This window comes from Ciconia boyciana, chromosome 12 (genome assembly GCF_034638445.1).
Source record: "Ciconia boyciana chromosome 12, ASM3463844v1, whole genome shotgun sequence".
NCBI classification, from domain to species: Eukaryota; Metazoa; Chordata; class Aves; order Ciconiiformes; family Ciconiidae; genus Ciconia; species Ciconia boyciana.
Genome location: NC_132945.1, coordinates 20,902,805 through 20,919,444, shown reverse-complemented (window position 1 = coordinate 20,919,444; position 16,640 = coordinate 20,902,805). Strand labels below are relative to the sequence as shown.

At 43.4% G+C, this 16,640-nt stretch overlaps 1 protein-coding gene across 4 annotated transcripts in view; it reads left to right on the top strand.

Moving 5' to 3' along the window:
• Positions 1 to 16,640, top strand: part of CAPN6 (calpain 6) — a 73,056-nt gene that overhangs the window by 6,689 nt on the left and 49,727 nt on the right. For 3 of the 4 annotated variants that reach the window (XM_072877274.1, XM_072877272.1, XM_072877271.1), the window contains exons 2-3: positions 3,676 to 3,761; positions 4,594 to 4,768. In XM_072877274.1, the coding sequence (XP_072733375.1) occupies positions 4,604 to 4,768 (165 nt within the window). In that variant the 5' untranslated portion in view covers positions 3,676 to 3,761; positions 4,594 to 4,603. The remainder of the gene's footprint in view (positions 1 to 3,675; positions 3,762 to 4,593; positions 4,769 to 16,640) is intronic. The other variant, XM_072877273.1, reaches the window with a different exon arrangement.

The window sequence follows — 16,640 nt, the reverse complement described above, 5'->3', positions numbered from 1 at the left end:
CTGTGGTTTTCCCAGACGGGGGCTCCTGGAACAGCAGGAACGTGGTCCTGAGGTTGGGGTGTGCCTGAGCTTCAGCAGTTTCATCTCAGCGTCCACTTGCTGGAAGAAGCAGCTTCATGTTCAAAGCTGTGTTCAACTGTGGTGTTAAATACTGCCTAGAAATACACTTTGCCCTTTTAGTCCTGGTGCTGTGCGTAGAAATTTCTTTGAGTCCTGCAATTGGAACAAAAAAGTGGGGGGTGTGATAAATTTTTTGGGTTACAATGTGCCAAACCTCTTCCTTGAAGAGGAGTTTCATCTAGAACAGAGGGTTCACTGCAGCTGCTTGGCAGTGTTTCCTTTTGGGACAGAAAGCGCTAGTTTTTGTTAAGCCAAACCCAGCTCTGTGCCGTCCCTGTGCCCCTCCTGCAGGGATGGGAGTGGGAGGAATGCTTTTGCGTGCAAGCGAGCTCACTGCTGAGGGGTGCAGTTGGCTTAACACCTGCAATAACTTATCTCTCTGACTTTTTACCCTGTGTGTCGCTTAGTTACACAGAGTAACAAAAATGGGCTGAGAAGAGATGACTTCTTCTGTTAGTTTTTGTGTGCTTATTGCATGAATTTAATGGTAGTGAGGCTGTAATTTTCCCTCACACGCCTGTCTGGACAGTTAGTCAGTCTGGTTTGTTGTGGATCTTCTATGTAGCAACTGGGGAAGAGAAAGTTTAAGATAGGAAAATGTGAGTTAGAGAAATACTATTGGGTAGTGGAAATAATACTTGAAGCTCATCTTAATGCTCTTGTGAAGAACTGGATTTCAAGTGAATGTCCCTTTAATTTAAGGCTGCTAAGAACACCAGGAGCTGGTATTTGCCACTGTGTTGAATGCGATTTAGCCATACTCTTGCTGGCTCTGACAAGGGGAAGCATCTCTGAGTATTAACTGTAAGTAAAAATGAAATGCTTCTGTTGTCAGGCTGAGGAGGGGACTCTGCGAGTAGAGCCTGATTGAAAAGGGGACCTGCACAGGCTTGTCTTCACTGTTCTGCTGAAATCCTTTTTCCGATCAAAATAGGAATCTCACTGGAAAAAGAGAGGGTCAGAGAAAGACTTTAAAGATCAGTGGTTGAAAGCTGAGAGATGTGGGACCTCCTGTACTCCTGCTGATATCAAGGGGGATTGCCATGGTGCTGTAGGAACCTTGGGGTCAGCTGTGGAGCTGTTGTGCTGCCCAGAAAGGTGAAGTGCTGGGGAGCTCAGCTCAGAGGCTGGAAAAACTGTAATTGTATATGGTCAGGGAAATAAACCAAAAATGTAAGAATGACTGACCTGTAGAGCTGTTCTGTTTCCTCCCCCCCTTCCTCTCTCTTCTGTCCCTCCCCTGGAGTGGTTGCTTTCTCTCTACAGAGGGGTAGAAGGTCTCTGAACTGTGGTACGGTATTTTTAGGACTGTGCTTCTTAGCCCTCGTTAAGCCGTGCACAGCTCGCTCCGTATCACATGACAGCACAGGGAGCCCTGCAAAGAGCCGCTGCCAAGCCATGCTTGGTGTTTCCTCAGCGCAGCTGTACGTTGTGAGTGTCAGCCGAACCAGAGGTAAATCTGTTGGGTGCAGAGTGGGGGAAGCTGTGCTCCTGGGTACTGTGAACTCGAGAAAGGAGGAGGGAGTGTTGGCCTTGGTTTGGGAGCTTCGATGCTCAACTGAGGGTCAAAAACTGGGAGCTGCTTCAAAAATAAACCTTGGAGTGGGAGCCAGGTGCCTGCTGTCTGTCTCAGCCAGGTTAGACCATGTCCTGGTAGGTGAACACCCCAGGAGAGGAGGGGCTCAGCCGTGGTCCTCCATCCTCAGTGCTCAAACCACTAGCCTATTGTATAGAAACTGCATTTACATTCTTTACTGCGGACTTTCCAACAAGAAAAAGAGACTTCTGTTGTGTTTCAAAAGGGTGGTTTTGGGTTCCTGCAAAAGTGGGTTCCTACTAGTTCACCAGATGGTGATGGGACTTCAGTTCAGCTCCAGAGCTCAGTGTCTCCTGGGTGGATGGAAAGCAGCTAGCAGCCAGGCTGGGCAGCCCTGGGAGCCTGAGTCCCTTGCTAAGACACACACTCAGTCGTTTGCTCAGGATGGCACAGGGAGCCTGGAGAGGGGCAGGTTCACAGCCTGGCGGGAGAAGCCTCCTCCTTGTTAGGGTTCCCCTTGGTGGGCACAGCCCCATGGAGCTCAGGGTGAGGCAGGTAGCAGCTTGGTTTCATGTGCGGTGCTTTATGACCACATTCTGTGCATTGCTACGAGACTGGCTGTTGTGTAATGGGGTGTTAATCCTGGAAGGACTCACGTTCCAGTCCAGCAGATAGAAGGGGAGAAAGGAGGGGGGAATGAGGTCATTAAAGAGCTATCTCTATGAATTAGGCAGGGACAGCTGAAAACCTTATCACCCAGGGGCTATTTTAAAAACATGCATATCTTGCAAATAAGCTCAGTTTAGAGTGTTAGTTAGCTCGTAGGGAATTTTTAATAAGCAAGAATGCCAGTTATAATGAAATAATCTATATCCCACCCAAATTAGCCAAACTATTTAATTTTTTTTTTGTCCCTGAGCTATCTTTGTATAATTGACAAGTGGTTCTGCACTTGAATTTGAAGAAATGGTTTGTGGGGGGAAGCAAGTCTATTTGCCTTGTCTTGAGGACATCTGCCAAGTAAGATGCCTTGTGACTTTTTTGGAGGGAGATAATTAACAAGAAAATAGCCCTTAAGAAAAAGGAAATTGCTAAAAATGGCATAGTATCAGTGAGCCATTTTGGTTTTGAACAGTTAATTTAAGTGTAGTTTTGTTTTACTGAAGCTGGGTAACACAGTCACTAAGGGACTCCATGGCCCAGTTCCGGAAGGGGGAGCCTTGGCCTGGCTGAAGGAATTTTTCCATCGATTCCAGCAGCATCAGGATTTGACTCAAAAGTCATTACAGTCCTGATGTATGCAAAATTTATTGCTGGATTTTTGCCCTGAGAAAGGATGGAGAATGAGCTGGCATTTGGAGATCTGGCTGGTCGAAATATCAAGAATAAACTGGTTCTTTGTCTTATTGCTTTGCCGTGTAAGATTCTGCTGGTAGAAATCAGGTGATACTTACACTTATGGGTAGATTACTCTGAGTGTTGTTAGGAGGCTTTGGAATGGGTGCGAGAATGGCAACAAGGTAGAAGAGCACTCCTGAATACTCTCCTCATTCCCATGAGTGAATTGCTGCATTAGAGCAGCATTTCTCATCCTTGAAAGACCATCTAATTTATTTTGGGGTAGGGGGGAGAGGAGGGAGGGGAGGGAGAGAGAGAGAGAGGGTGTTAAAACCACCCCTAGACTATTTTGGCCACAGTAGCTTTCACCCACAAGAACAAAGACTATGATGAATTTGGCATTTCCAAGTGTTCCTCATTACTCTTCTGTATTTCTCCCATTGTGCTCACTTGCATGCCTGGAAAGGCTTGTGCCTAGCTTGGTTTAGTTTTCTGCAAATTTGTGGAATTTCATCCAATTTGTGCTGCAAGTGGTTCAAGGAGCATGAGCTGAGATCACTGCAACAGGACACAGAAAGTAGGCTGCTTGGACAATGCGATGCCGTGCTCCATTGCATGTATGTTGTTTAATTCTTACGATCTGACATCAGGACAACCTGCATTTGTCTTTATTGCTGTAGATAACTCAAGGAAGGGGAGATACATCTCTAACCTGTGGTGGGAAGGAACAGGAGAGGAACTGAGACACAGGAGCATTCCAAACAGAGTAAGTTCAGATACCCTCTCCACTCCCTCTCTTGAAATAGAGGTAGCATCCCTCATGTCCCCCATACTTCAAACTATCCTGAATTATTTCTGTAGTTGACTTCTGATTTGTAGAATGTTTTTAAGCAATTCATTCGAGCTCTGTGGCTATGACCATAAACTTGCCAGGTTAGATAGTCACAATTCTGGAAACTAAGGCCTGAGAGCAAGTTGTCTGGGTTTGTTGTTGTTGTTGTGAGTAGTTTTTTGGATTTTTTTAAATTCGCATCAATTATTTGCAAATATTTGCTGCTTCTGGCAATTCAGTTCCCTGAAATATAACATAAAGTTCAAATACAATAATACCAGCCAAAGTATTGTCACTTAAATTAAGATGGAGAACTGTGGAAATCTGGTTTTGGTTTTCTTTAGGCATAAGACTTGGAGTAGATAATTAAAGCTTTAGTGGCCAGAAGAAGAATGTAGGCCAGAAGGATGGTCCAGCACTTCACGCATGGTACAGACTGAGAGCCAAGCCCAACTCTGTTACCTTTAGAATCAATTAGACAAAGCAAAATGCTGGTTTTGTGCCTGGTCTGGGCTTTCTAATGTCTTTCCTGATAAGAGTTCTGTTCAGCCAAAAATACCACCCTAATGTATAAGATCTTCTTGGTTTTCTAGTCTACTACTTAACCTAATCTAATTTATAATCTGGGTTTTTTTTAACAGAAATCAGTAATTAATCTTATTTAGAACAAGTTATATGCTCTGTTGTTAAAGACCAATCAGTGGTATCGTCTACAGACTTTAAAGAGCCTTCATAATTTGCACAAGCTAATATTCATCTTATCTAGACAGAAAGATATGTCTTCATCAGTGCAACTCTTCAGAGATCAGAAGTACCACGAGCTGAAAGGGCAGTGTATCCAGCAGAGACGGCTCTTCGAAGATCCCGAGTTTCCAGCCTCAGATGAGTCCCTTTTCTATCAATCACCGCCACCAAGGAAAGTTGAATGGAAGCGCCCAAAGGTAATTAATGCTCTTCTTGTGAGGAGGTGCTCTTTGTATTGTTCCACTCCTACTGTCTTCTCTGTGCTAAAACACAGTTATGTGAGTATATTCTCCCTCCCTTTTTCCATTCATTTCCTGTCACTGTGTGATTCAGACAGCAGCCCCTCTGTGTCACACTGCTGTCCGAAATGAAAGTCATGCCTTACTGTAAAAAGACAAAAAGGAAGCGTTCTGTGCAGCATAATCATGCTTTTTACTGTTGATGGCTCTCTAATAACAAGCAGCAGTGTAAGGTGACTCCAGCCATAGTGATGTTTAAATCAGCCATGTATTTAATTAAGAATACCAGTAATTAATTAAGAAAACCGGTAATAGATCAGTCAATACAGGAATATGTTCTGCGAACAAATTCTTCATTTCCTGGGTCAATCTGTGGATATGTACTTGTCTAGGTTGCTGTGTTGACAGAAGCATTTCAGCAAGGTGTTGAGATTCTTAATTGAAGTTTCTCTTCAATACCTGTCACTTCTGAGGGCCTGGTGTGTATGCACAGTAATTGCAATATAAAATCTGAGCTTTAGCTATCCAATCTAGTGTCTCCCCCGCCCAGTTGGTTTTTTGTTTGTTTGGTTTTTTTAAGTTAGATATAACCCTTGCAAAAAACACTATAGAAAATTAGATTTTATTAACCGAATAGGTAGCATCTTCCTGCCTGGAATACTGGAAACAACTCAATAATGTAGGATTATTGTTCATTATTATAGATCTCTGCATGTTTTCAGAGTAACTTGTGCCTGAATAAAATGTATGGGGAAAGGAAACTCCACAGTAGCAACGGGAAGTTTCTCCAATCTCAGATAGCTGGCTAGTTCATTTATATGTATAAACAAATTATTTGTAATTTTTCTTGGAGGAGAGAGTAGGAAAGAGAAGAGTCACAGTCTGCCCAGCAAGGGGTCTCTCTGAGGCAGCAAACAGCAAGGCACCATTGGTGGAGTGGTCTTGTTACACTAAAAAAATGCTTGGATATTTCTAACTGCCACCAATGGAATGAATTGAGAGCCCTCATTATCAGCACATACGCACTTTCTGGTCAAAGCAAATGGATTCATTTCTGTTCCACAGGGGACCAACTTGTGGTTCCAGAATCATTTCGTTTGCTCTCTGCATAGTGCCAAAAATAAGAGGAAACCAAGTGTCTATAGTTGGCTGCCAGGTTACCTTGTGTATTAACTATACTAAAACCACAAAGCCCAGCTACATACAGGTCTTAAGAGCTTTGAATGACTTCTGCAACATAAGGCAAGATGCTCACAAGCTACTCCCAAGGAATACTCCACTACACCGATGCGTAGCTGATGCAGAGGAGAGAAGATGAGTTCCCAAGAGGTGTCTAAGCAAACCTTTGTTCTGTAGTGAACTTGATACCCTCTTCCTCGGCTTTGTTTCAGAGAGGTTCTGGTGAAATCTTAGTAGCAAGTTTTACCCAGAGGGAGTGGAGAGTTTTCCTTTATTGATTGACATTGTCTCTGGTCTCTGCATGGCTATGCTGAAGTTACTGTGGATTTTGCCTTTGACTTCTATAAAACCTCGATTATGCACCAGTGATTTCATATTCAAAATGAACAGCTATTGTCTGTACACAACCAATAATGCTTATGTCTATTTGCCACTTTTACTAGCATCTTAACAGGAAAACAAATACGTCATTCGCTTCTAATTGTGATTAATGTACTAGACATTTCAAATTGTTAATACTACTTATATCTGGGGTCTGTTAATTGGTTTGCTCTGAGGTTTTATGCTTCACATATCTTGTATTTATAAAGTAGTTCACAGCCATAAGCAAATAATTCAGAAGAACACAAAATCATTCCCAACTTTGACAATGTGGCTTTCCATCAGAGAGTGTAATCTGTTCTCATACTCTGACAAGTGTAATGAAGAGGACAGTGGAAGCCTCTAGCCAGATGAACAGTGTTTTTACCCATTAGCATGATGAGTTTGTCCTTTACTTCACACATGTCCACTTTTGGGATTAGGGTTAATCTTCTGGAAGCACAAGCTTGGGTGTCTTTTCTTAGAAAACATGATGCCAATGACAGTGTGATCTACTTCATATGCAGCTGGTACTGTTCCCTGTCCTCTGTGACAGGGGATAACAGATAAGGCTGACCAAGGCTGTCCTGTATTTGCCAGGATGGCATTAGACCGTTGTGTTGGGGTTTTTTTCTTCTTTTTTTTCCTGGTGGTGTTCATTTCTCGTAGCAGCTTCAATACTGAAATTTCAGTGAGCAGAGCAAGGGTTACTTTCCTGCTTTTCCATTTTAGTTTTCCAAGTAAGACATGAGACTGAAGAATGGGGAGAATGAATTTGGAAAAAAACATAGGCATTCCAAAGTCTGTGGGTTTATTTTTATTTCTGTAGTGCTTTCCTGTTTATTGGAGTCTTGCATCCCCTCTTAGAAGGGGAAATACCATGCAACCAGTCACAGCGAGGTCAGGGAAAGCCTTTGTTCTTAAGAGATGCGAAGCAAGAGCTAGACTCTACACAAGGATGCCATTTTAGGCCATTCTTTTGTGCGTGTGTTCATTCAAGGTGGTGATCAGTGGTACGAAGTCTAGTTGAAGGCTAGTAACTAGTGTTGTACCCCAAGGGTCAATACTGAGTCCAATCTTGTTCAACATCTTCATTAATGATCTGGATGATGATGTAAGGGCATTGGACTAGATGACCTCCAAAGGTCCTTTTCAGCCTCAATCATTCTGTGATTCTGTGTGCGATTCTAAAACTGTGCCTTCCTTGCTCTCCTTCCTTGCTCCAAGATAGAGCAGCTCTTGGGGCCCATGTGGGGCTACTCCTACAGAGTTGTGGAGAATAGCTAGAGTATCCCAGTCTTGCCCTTCTTGGGTGGGAGAGGGAGTTGATGCCTAGGAGGTGGTGGAAGCTGCCTTTGTTCTCATGGTGAGCCTGTTAGAACATCTTGAGGGAGAGGGGCTTGCCTGTGTGCAGCAGAGCAGAGGTGAGGATCTACTTCCCAATGTTTGTTCACGGGTTATCTCCTCTCTGCCATATGGAACTGTATTGTACTCTAAGTTAACTGGCTGAATGCTTAATTGTCCTTTTGAAGTGATGGGCTTTCCAGAGTGTTTCCTTTTTTGGAGAGGAAAATGGCCTTACAATATGAACATAAGGTGAAGGCCAGAACTGTCATCTACTGAGACAGGTTCTGAGCAGGCTACTTAGTCGTCTTGCCTCACCAACTCACCCAGAAACTACAGCCGTGTCTCCCCCAGCCACCCCAGATGTTTGTACAGCATCTTGAATGTGAAGGAGCTAAATGGTGATACCCTGTTTCCTGCCCTCCCGCCATCTACACAGGCAGTGGATAGCCTGTCCAGATGCTGGTACTTGTTAATACAAGCAAGCAGCTTGTACTAGTATTTTATAAAATAAAATTAAATTTTATAAAATTTTATAAAATACTAGAAAGCCAGTATTTTAGCTTCAGCTCACAAATATGCTCATGCTTTGTTCAGTTACCCTAAATGGTTGGTGGTGGCCAGACAGAGAAAATGCTTAAGAAGAGTATCTGTATAGTCAAAAGGGTTTTTTTCTGCTCTAATGGAAAAAGCAGTATAAGTGAGAGAGAGGAAAGAGGAGGAGGGGTAAAGGGTTTCTTCTACTTTTTGTCCTTGGATCTGCACCTGCAATGTTAAATATGTTCTGTTTGCTCATTCCAGTCAGACTCACAGCGATAGGTCATTAACAATCTGACATTAATTACTTGTTTCGTACTTTTAAAGTCTCTTTGGGAAAGAGAACAAAGAGAGGGTAGTGTTACTTCTGTGGCACCCCAGTATTTAGAAGCTGGCGAACACTAAAGGCACTGTGTAATTACCGTGCAGTCTCCCTAGGATGGTGTGACTGTCCAAAGAGAAATGTTGTTACGGAAAGATCATCCAACAAATAAGAGCACTGCACACTGCTTATGTGCAGTACTGGGTCTTGGTTTCTTTGGGTGCAGTGTGGCATGGTATGCAGCTGGCAGGCCAGGCTAGCGGGTTCTGATTGTACACAGGAGCTTAGGTGTGTGTTTGCTGATAATGCTGTATATCAGTGCTGGGTAGTAGATGAACTCAAAAGGTCTGACCCCACCTGGGATATCTGATGGAGCTGGCTGAAACATGGAATTGGCAAGTTGTAGCACTCTGAAATTCCATATTTTATTCTAAGTAGGAAAAAGAAAAGTCTGAATGTGCCAGATTTGCCTAAAAATGAGCTTGGGCCTTATTTTGCTTTGTTTCTGTATCGTGACACTCTCCACACCAGTGATGGGTTATGAAAAGTGAAAATAGTATAAAAATGCCAAATTGTTTTTCACTTCTGGGAAGAAGATCTGGAAATGTTGGACTCGATTTCATAGAAAAAATCATCATTGTCAGAGTGACGTTTTCTGATAGAATTGTTGACAGAAGACACTAGTGTCAGACTGCTGGCTGTGATTTCCCTGGCAGTCAGTGTCTTGCCCCCTGCCCTTCTGGGCTGCTGTAGCCCCAGGGGAGGGGAGGGTCCATCCCGGCCAACCCTTTGGTTGCTCAGCCCAAGGCACTTTATAGGCACTTCGGGCAGGACTCGATTGCCCAAAGGTTAGGTGCTGGTAAGGGATGTCTGATGTGGGGCAGTCACCACCAGCTCCCATTACAGGCAGCAGAGAGGAATTGACGTATTTAGGGTGTGATTCAACTGACATACCTGAGATGCTGGCTTCAGGCTGAGATGAATCATGCCCCACAAGTGCCTGGTGTCTGCCGACCAGAAGTTCAGAGGGTGAATTCAGGTGTTGATGCCAACAACATGAATCCTTTGCTGGTGTTTCAGGACGTTGGGCTCTGCTAATATCTCAGTTCCTCTGTCCACCTGTAAAATAATAACTGAGCTGAGCATGACCATTTCAAAGGTGCAGCATCTTCCAGAGCCCTTCAGCGTGCAGGAAGACCTCCTTGCTGTAACGCATCTTTATGAGGTACAGCTTATTCCCTCCTTTGCCCCCGACACCACACAGGGATGTGCTCCCACTGCTTCTGTGCTGTTCCAGGCTGCCACTGAGGAGGACTGGGGTCAGCATATCCCCACCTTCCTATTGCAGCACCTGCACTTGACCCCCTTGCATCAGACGAGAATCGAGATACGTCCTTCCCTCTTCTGTTTGCTCCACACCGTCGCAGAGGGACAGTGTCTCTGCCTGTGGTGGGGGAAGTCATGCAGGGGCTGATCAGAACTGCCCTCCGACAGAAGGGCTCAGTCTGTAAGCAGGGATTTATAAATGGCTGATTTTGCACAGCCGTTTTCAAGAAGCGCTTTTAGAACCTAATGCAGAGCTGAGGGATTCTCCTTTTTAGAACTAGCCCCCCACCACTCAGATCAAAAGCAATAACATAAGACACAAAACACCTGAAATTTTCTGTGGGGAAAACCTGCTGGTTTGTTAGAAAAAGAAGAAGAAAGAATCCCCCCACCATTGGTGGACATCTTTTCTGCCCATTGATATTAGCATCAAAGCCTATCCTGCTCTTTTCCTGTGATTTCCCTGGAGTTTCCATCCCCTCTGCCAGGCTGAAGTGGGGCTGGGGGAAGCTGTCTCCTGGCAAGAGGTAGGAGAAGCCTCTTGCCCCCCTGCTATCTCTGCTGGCCCCGGAATGTCCTTGGCCACCTGTCCTGGTTAACCCCTTACTGAGGACAAACACTGCCTCTATGTGGTGGTCCTGGTCAGCATCGGGTTTTAGCAGTCAGCAGCTCTAGTGAAAATACCTGGGAATGACAGTCGCTCTGCTGAAAGGATATTTTGTCTGTCTTATTTTTAACGAAACCTCGGGTTTGTCTCAATTTTTTCACTGAGCACTGACCTTGCAAAAAGTATTAAATCCCAAGGACATCTTTGTCAGCGTTAAACAAATAGCAGTGATCCCCCAACCAGAGCAGGCATCTGTGTGGGGAAAGAGTGGATAAGCTTGCTTCAGAGATAAGTAACATTCTTTAGTTATTCATAAAGGAAACTAATAGTCTGATCCTACCGAATGAGACTCTTATCATGTGCTTTCCTGGTTTCCCTGCTTGACCCTCTGTTTTATAAGCCCTGCTTTTGCTTTCGTCTGCATCTTCTTTATGAAAAGGCTATGATTGTACCCTTAGGTTCTGGAAAGACAGAGCTGGTTCTTTTTCAGTCAGATAGCACAGAAAGACACTGTATGACAGTACTGCTGAACTGCTTCCCAAGAAACCCCTCTTGTGTCCCAGGCCACAGGAGGGACTGCTGCTGTGTTTGATTAAATCCCCATTAACTCACTGGTGCCAAAGGTCAGATACCTGACTCAAAGTGGACAATTGCATACTCACCACCCACTGCCTGCCCCATTTTCCTAGAAACACTGCATGCTACGGGCCCAATTCCCCGCTCTTCCCACCAATTTTCCAACACTTTCAGGGGTGGTTATCACCATGCAAGTGAAAAGGAACATGAAATAAGGCACTGTGTTCTGCAATGATACAGCAATGGGAATAAACAGAATAAGTGTCTCCCGAGTTCCCAAACTGGGGAGAGTGGGATGAGCAGGTTGGTGTCTTATCCAGCACTGTGTGAGGGACTGAGGTGCCAGAGAACTTGGGAGCTCCAGCTTCTGCGCCTGCACATGTTTCTTGAAGGTGGCATTGGCTCTTGTTTGCTTCTAACTGGTGGAAAATGATCAGTCTCAGGAGCTAAAATATCTCCGTATTTGCAAGTGCTGATTTGAACCTTGGAAACCTCCACCGCCTCTATACCTGTCTTAGAAGATTTTGCCCTCCTTTGGAAGGCAGAGGAGGCTCGGAGCATGCCTGCCTGGGCACTTAGTAGTCTGGGTTATTTACATATTTTGCATTAATGTTCTCTGTTCCACATATGTTCTCTAGTGACAAAATTTGTGGTCACAGTAAGCAGTCCTCCAGAATGTTTAACAGTATCCCAGTCCTCAAATTTTGTGGAATGAGCGTCATGAAAGGCTTGGCTGTCAGGTGTAAGCACACCTGGGTTAAATGCCCCTCAGAGAGAATGCATGGCTTCATCATTTGATTCCTCTGCCTCTTCTGTAACTGCATTGCTGCAGTCAAACCCTGTTTTCCAGTTTGACTATGAACATGACCAGAGACTTCTGCTTATGTTTGGGACTACGTGTCAGAGTCCAGTAACGCATGCAGGAGAGGCACTGGAGAGGGAGGTATCCTGGCACTGCATCTGCATTTGAGCAGTTGCCCAACAGTGTGCTGCAAGAACAGTTTCAGGGCATGGAGCGGAGTGACAGCTCATTGCACCCTGGGATATCTGCCAGGATGGGGCCTGGGGATAATCCAGAGCTGGAGGTGAGTGGAGATTGAAGGGGAATACCATAAACTGGCGTGACAAATTGATGTGAACTCTTAGCAGTACAGTGTAGTTACATTGCTGCCTTCTGTGTGACAAACTGATTTGATTGTAACAGCCCCTGTGAATAGTGACACGTCTCTGGTTTGCCAGATTCCCTCCCCACGCTCCCAGCTCTCTTCTGGAGCGTAGCTCTTGATTTAATGATCACTTTTTCAGACCTGAACGTGCTTATTTCTCTCTTCAGCCTCCTCTTTCCAGTTAAAAATATGGGGCAACGCCAGTGCTCTTGCTTAATCAGAATAGAGGTCCCTCCCCACCCCCCATCCTCGCCCCTCAGGCTTTGCAGGATCTGATTATTGTTTTTCTGTGAAAATATGACTTATTCTGCAAAGGCTGCTGACATGTCCTGAAACAGCCAAAGTTTTGGGTTTTGTTTCCCTGTCTATGCCCAGAATTGTCCACATTTCTCTGTTGGTGGTGGTGATTGACTCTTGTTGAAGTGCAGATGAACACAAGTTGCAAAGCCCTGTGTGCTGTGACGTTTGAGTTTGTACTTAAAATACTGGCACATGTGGAATGTGCCTGAATCTGAGAGGTGAGGAAATGTGTTTCAAAGTGTGGTGGTGAGCCTCTGCTGAGCTTTGAAGGAGCTCACAAATCCTTTTATGTGCCTCAAACCTATGGAGGCATTGATGGGAATACAAAGGTAGTTTCAGGTTGTAGGTTTTGTGAGCCATGCACCAGTGTCTTGCAGCTTGCTTATTTGTTGTGCTTCTCTGGAATGTGTTTGTACGAGAAAAGGACTGTGAAAGACCTGGCCTTGCACTAACATGAAATAAATCTTAACTGGCGGCTTCTTCCTTTTGCATCTGTCACATCCTAGATCATAACAGCATGGATGATGTCCTCCACAGACAGACCAAGTGAGTTTGAGGTACCAACTGTAACCTTCAGTGGGTGACTTTCAGACATTGCACTCCGTTACTGGTGCTGTATTGGGCTCCTAGAGGATTATAGGACTTTCTAGATTACACTATTTATCATTTTAACAGGCACTTTTGTATGCAGTAATTAGCTGTGATTACATGAGTGCAGTAGCAGTGAGGCTATTTGCCATTGTTACGAATAGTTTTACTTGCCATTAAAAGCAGACTTAGCTTGTGATCTTGAGCTCCACCTTGCTCTCAGCTATGGAAAACATTGTCAGATGTTTCTTTGCTAAACATACATGTGTGCATATATAAAGGGAAGGGCTGGAGTGCACCTAAATTTTTATAGAAGAGCATAAGCCTTGCAGACTCAAAAGAAGTATAAAAGGTAACAGGCAAAGTAGGCTCTGACCTAAGTTTACACCCTTCATCTTAAAGAAATAGGAAAGAAATTAAGAGCTAAACTCTGGGAAGCAGTCTGCCCTGGAAGAGAATCGGAGAGGTTGATGGGAAGGTTTCTGTACACATTAATCATGTTTTCTAGGTTAAAATTGCGGAGGCAGAGAGAAGACCAGGTAGTTCTCTAGATAAGATGCGACCTTCTCTTAGTATGGAGGGGGTGGGCGAGGGGACAGCAATAGGTAGACGGGGAAACCACCAGAAGAAAATTATTTTTAAATGATGGTAAATGATCTTTTCTTTCCTCATTAGCTACGTACACGATGAACTGTGTACCCTGTAACCTGCAAATGAAGTCTAGCACGGCTGAACGTTTTGTTTGATAAAGTGTTACAGCATCCGCGGTGCTTGATTGTACTGAGCTTGGCTGCAGCCATCTGTCATTCTCATGCAGGTGTTGATCTGCACAGGAGAAGTAGCTGCTTGCCAAGGGCTGGCTGCCATAGCCCCTGCAGTGGAAGTAAGGACAAGCTGCTCCTGGGGAGGAAGGCGTTAAATCCATCCCAGCTGTGGGAGCTCAGATATTGGCACAGCTCCCAAAGATGCATGTGGCAACACAAAAGCATGCTCTTCACACCCGTTGCCCTAGCAACTGCACATTCGTATGGCAGGGATTGGCAGTCAGATCCCGCAGAAGATGATGCAGTTGCAATTAAGACGAATTGTCTTCAGGTTGTTAGATTTAATTTTGAGCTAGGGGGGAAGGGGTGGGGTGATGGGTGAACATTAGTGATATTAACAATGAACAATTTGAGATCCTGCTGTAGGCAGGACTCCATCATGCTGTGTGTTTCTTTAAGGGTAAAACTAGTGCTAGGACTTGGCTTCTGAACCTTGTTTTTTTGTTGGAAAGACTAAAAAAATCTGCCTCGAGCTTTATTTGTTTAGTGAGGGTAGATTTAGTGGAGTTAACAATCTTCTGTACATTTCAGCTATTGCTGTTCTTGCATTCTGGTGATCCACAGACTGGAACAGTAGGGTTTTTAAAGGCCCCATGGAATTGGGCTACTAGAAAGAGGTGTCCAAAAGTGGAGGGCAAGGTCTTTCAAATCCAGGTCAAAACAAGTCTTATCCTTACTGTATGCCTGTAATTCTGGATCAGCTGGATTCAGAGTCTGCTTTCTTGTTGTCTTATTTGGTGAAATCGGTTGATTTGGATCATTTTCACCAGCAGTGGGAAATGTAATGTTGTAATCTTCAAGTGGGGTGGTTGCCACATGGTTTTGCCCTGGAGTGCTGAGACAGAGGTGGTCAGCTATGATTTGGTGCATGAGAGGTACATGTGAATCCATTGAAATTCAAAACACTATAAAGCACTTAGCAGCACCCTGGCATGTCTTCAGTATATTGAGACTAATGTTTCCCATGCTTTTAAAGCCCAGCAACACTTAATCAAAGGCAAGAACGCTTAACAAATCATTGCTTAAAATGGTTCATGCAACTGGTTTTATTCACTATCAGTTACAAGGTCCTGATCTTGTCTCTAGTTGCACTTCAGAAATGGTTTTCAAGTCAACTGAATGTTCATGACAAGTCTAGGCAGTAAAGCCCTCTATTCATGGGACTTAAGTGATGTGAATGACCAGGTAAATGCGGGGTGCTAAAAACATAAGAGAAATAGCAGCAGGAAGTATTGTCTTGGATGTTTTTTCTGCTCCTGGAAAAAGAATAAATACTAAACGATCTGCCTGTATTTTGAAGGGGATATTGAAATCTAAACGTTATAGAAATATTAAGGAAGGGGGTGGATCAAACTTTTAGCATTTGGTTTAGATATTAATAATTTCATCTACTGATTTCTACCTGAAGAGCATTTCAGTTTACGAATATGAGAAGAATATTTGTATGCTAAAGTACAGGTACTTTGTGCACACAAGACAGACTCAGTGAAATTCTGTGAAAGGTATGTCGATGTGCTTCTGTGTATGCCCTCTTCCTTATGTGAGCACATCACATTTAGGTTGGTTGGCTTGGAGACTGAATACATGCAGTTGTAATGGTGGTTTCTGTTCTGATACGGAATGAAAAGGGACCTGTTGGAATTTTTCAAGGAAGAAAAAATGTGAGCACAAGCAGACAAGCAACTCTCTCCATTCCACCATAGCCCAGTGCTTTAAAATGTTGCCTGGGATCTTATGGACCAGATCTTCCTTTTGTTGCTTCTCATGCTTTTCACCAGCAAATTGAGCATTCTTGGGAATTGTCTTGGTGCCTGGCATATTGGTTACAATGGGGTGGGAATCTGGAATTTATGGCCATGAGTAATGTGGACGACAGAAACTTTACTGCTGGAGATAATAGCAAAAAAATTGCTCTGAATTGTGTCTCTCTCTTGTTCCCACAACAATAAAATTTTATGAAATTATGTTAACTAGCTCTAACTTTAAAGATGAGGCTTATGAGGTATTGGAAAGAGTTGATGACTTTGAAAAATAGGCTCTCTGAGTGATCAGACACTGGTAGCTTCAAATTTACTGCCATGGTTAGAGAGCATAGAGAAGATTAATAGAAATAAACTGATCTTGATATAATTTTATTTTATTAGTTAGTGTATTTTTAAAGAAACTATTTAAATAAAATACCTCAAGGCTTGTGTAATTATGTTGTAGAATAATATAGACTGTTTCTTGCATGAGTGAAGAAAAAAGTGAGTTATTACTTTTATAATTCACTTTCCTGTCCTCTTATATTGTCAATGGTAACAGTGATAATAACCTAAATACAGTGATAAACCTAAATAACAGTGCTAATAACTTAAATACATGTATTATGTACTGATCTACAGAGATCAAAAAAGTAACTGGAATCTATTGGAACTGGAGTTCTTGTTTTAGCAACCAGGAACGTAAGTTCTCATACAGAGGATCATAATAGAAGAACATTGTCATTATTACTGCTACCCTAATATGATCCCGTAATAATTTTAAAATTAATAATAGTCCTGGCTGTTCCAAGTAATTGGTCTTTTTGCGGAGCAAACACCTTTTGAAAAAAAGGATGAGGTTTTTTGGGGGGGAATATTCAGTTGAAAAAATTTAAAAAAAAAAAATAAAAATTTAATGTTGTGACTTTCCCCCAAATACACTAATAAAAATGAAATGT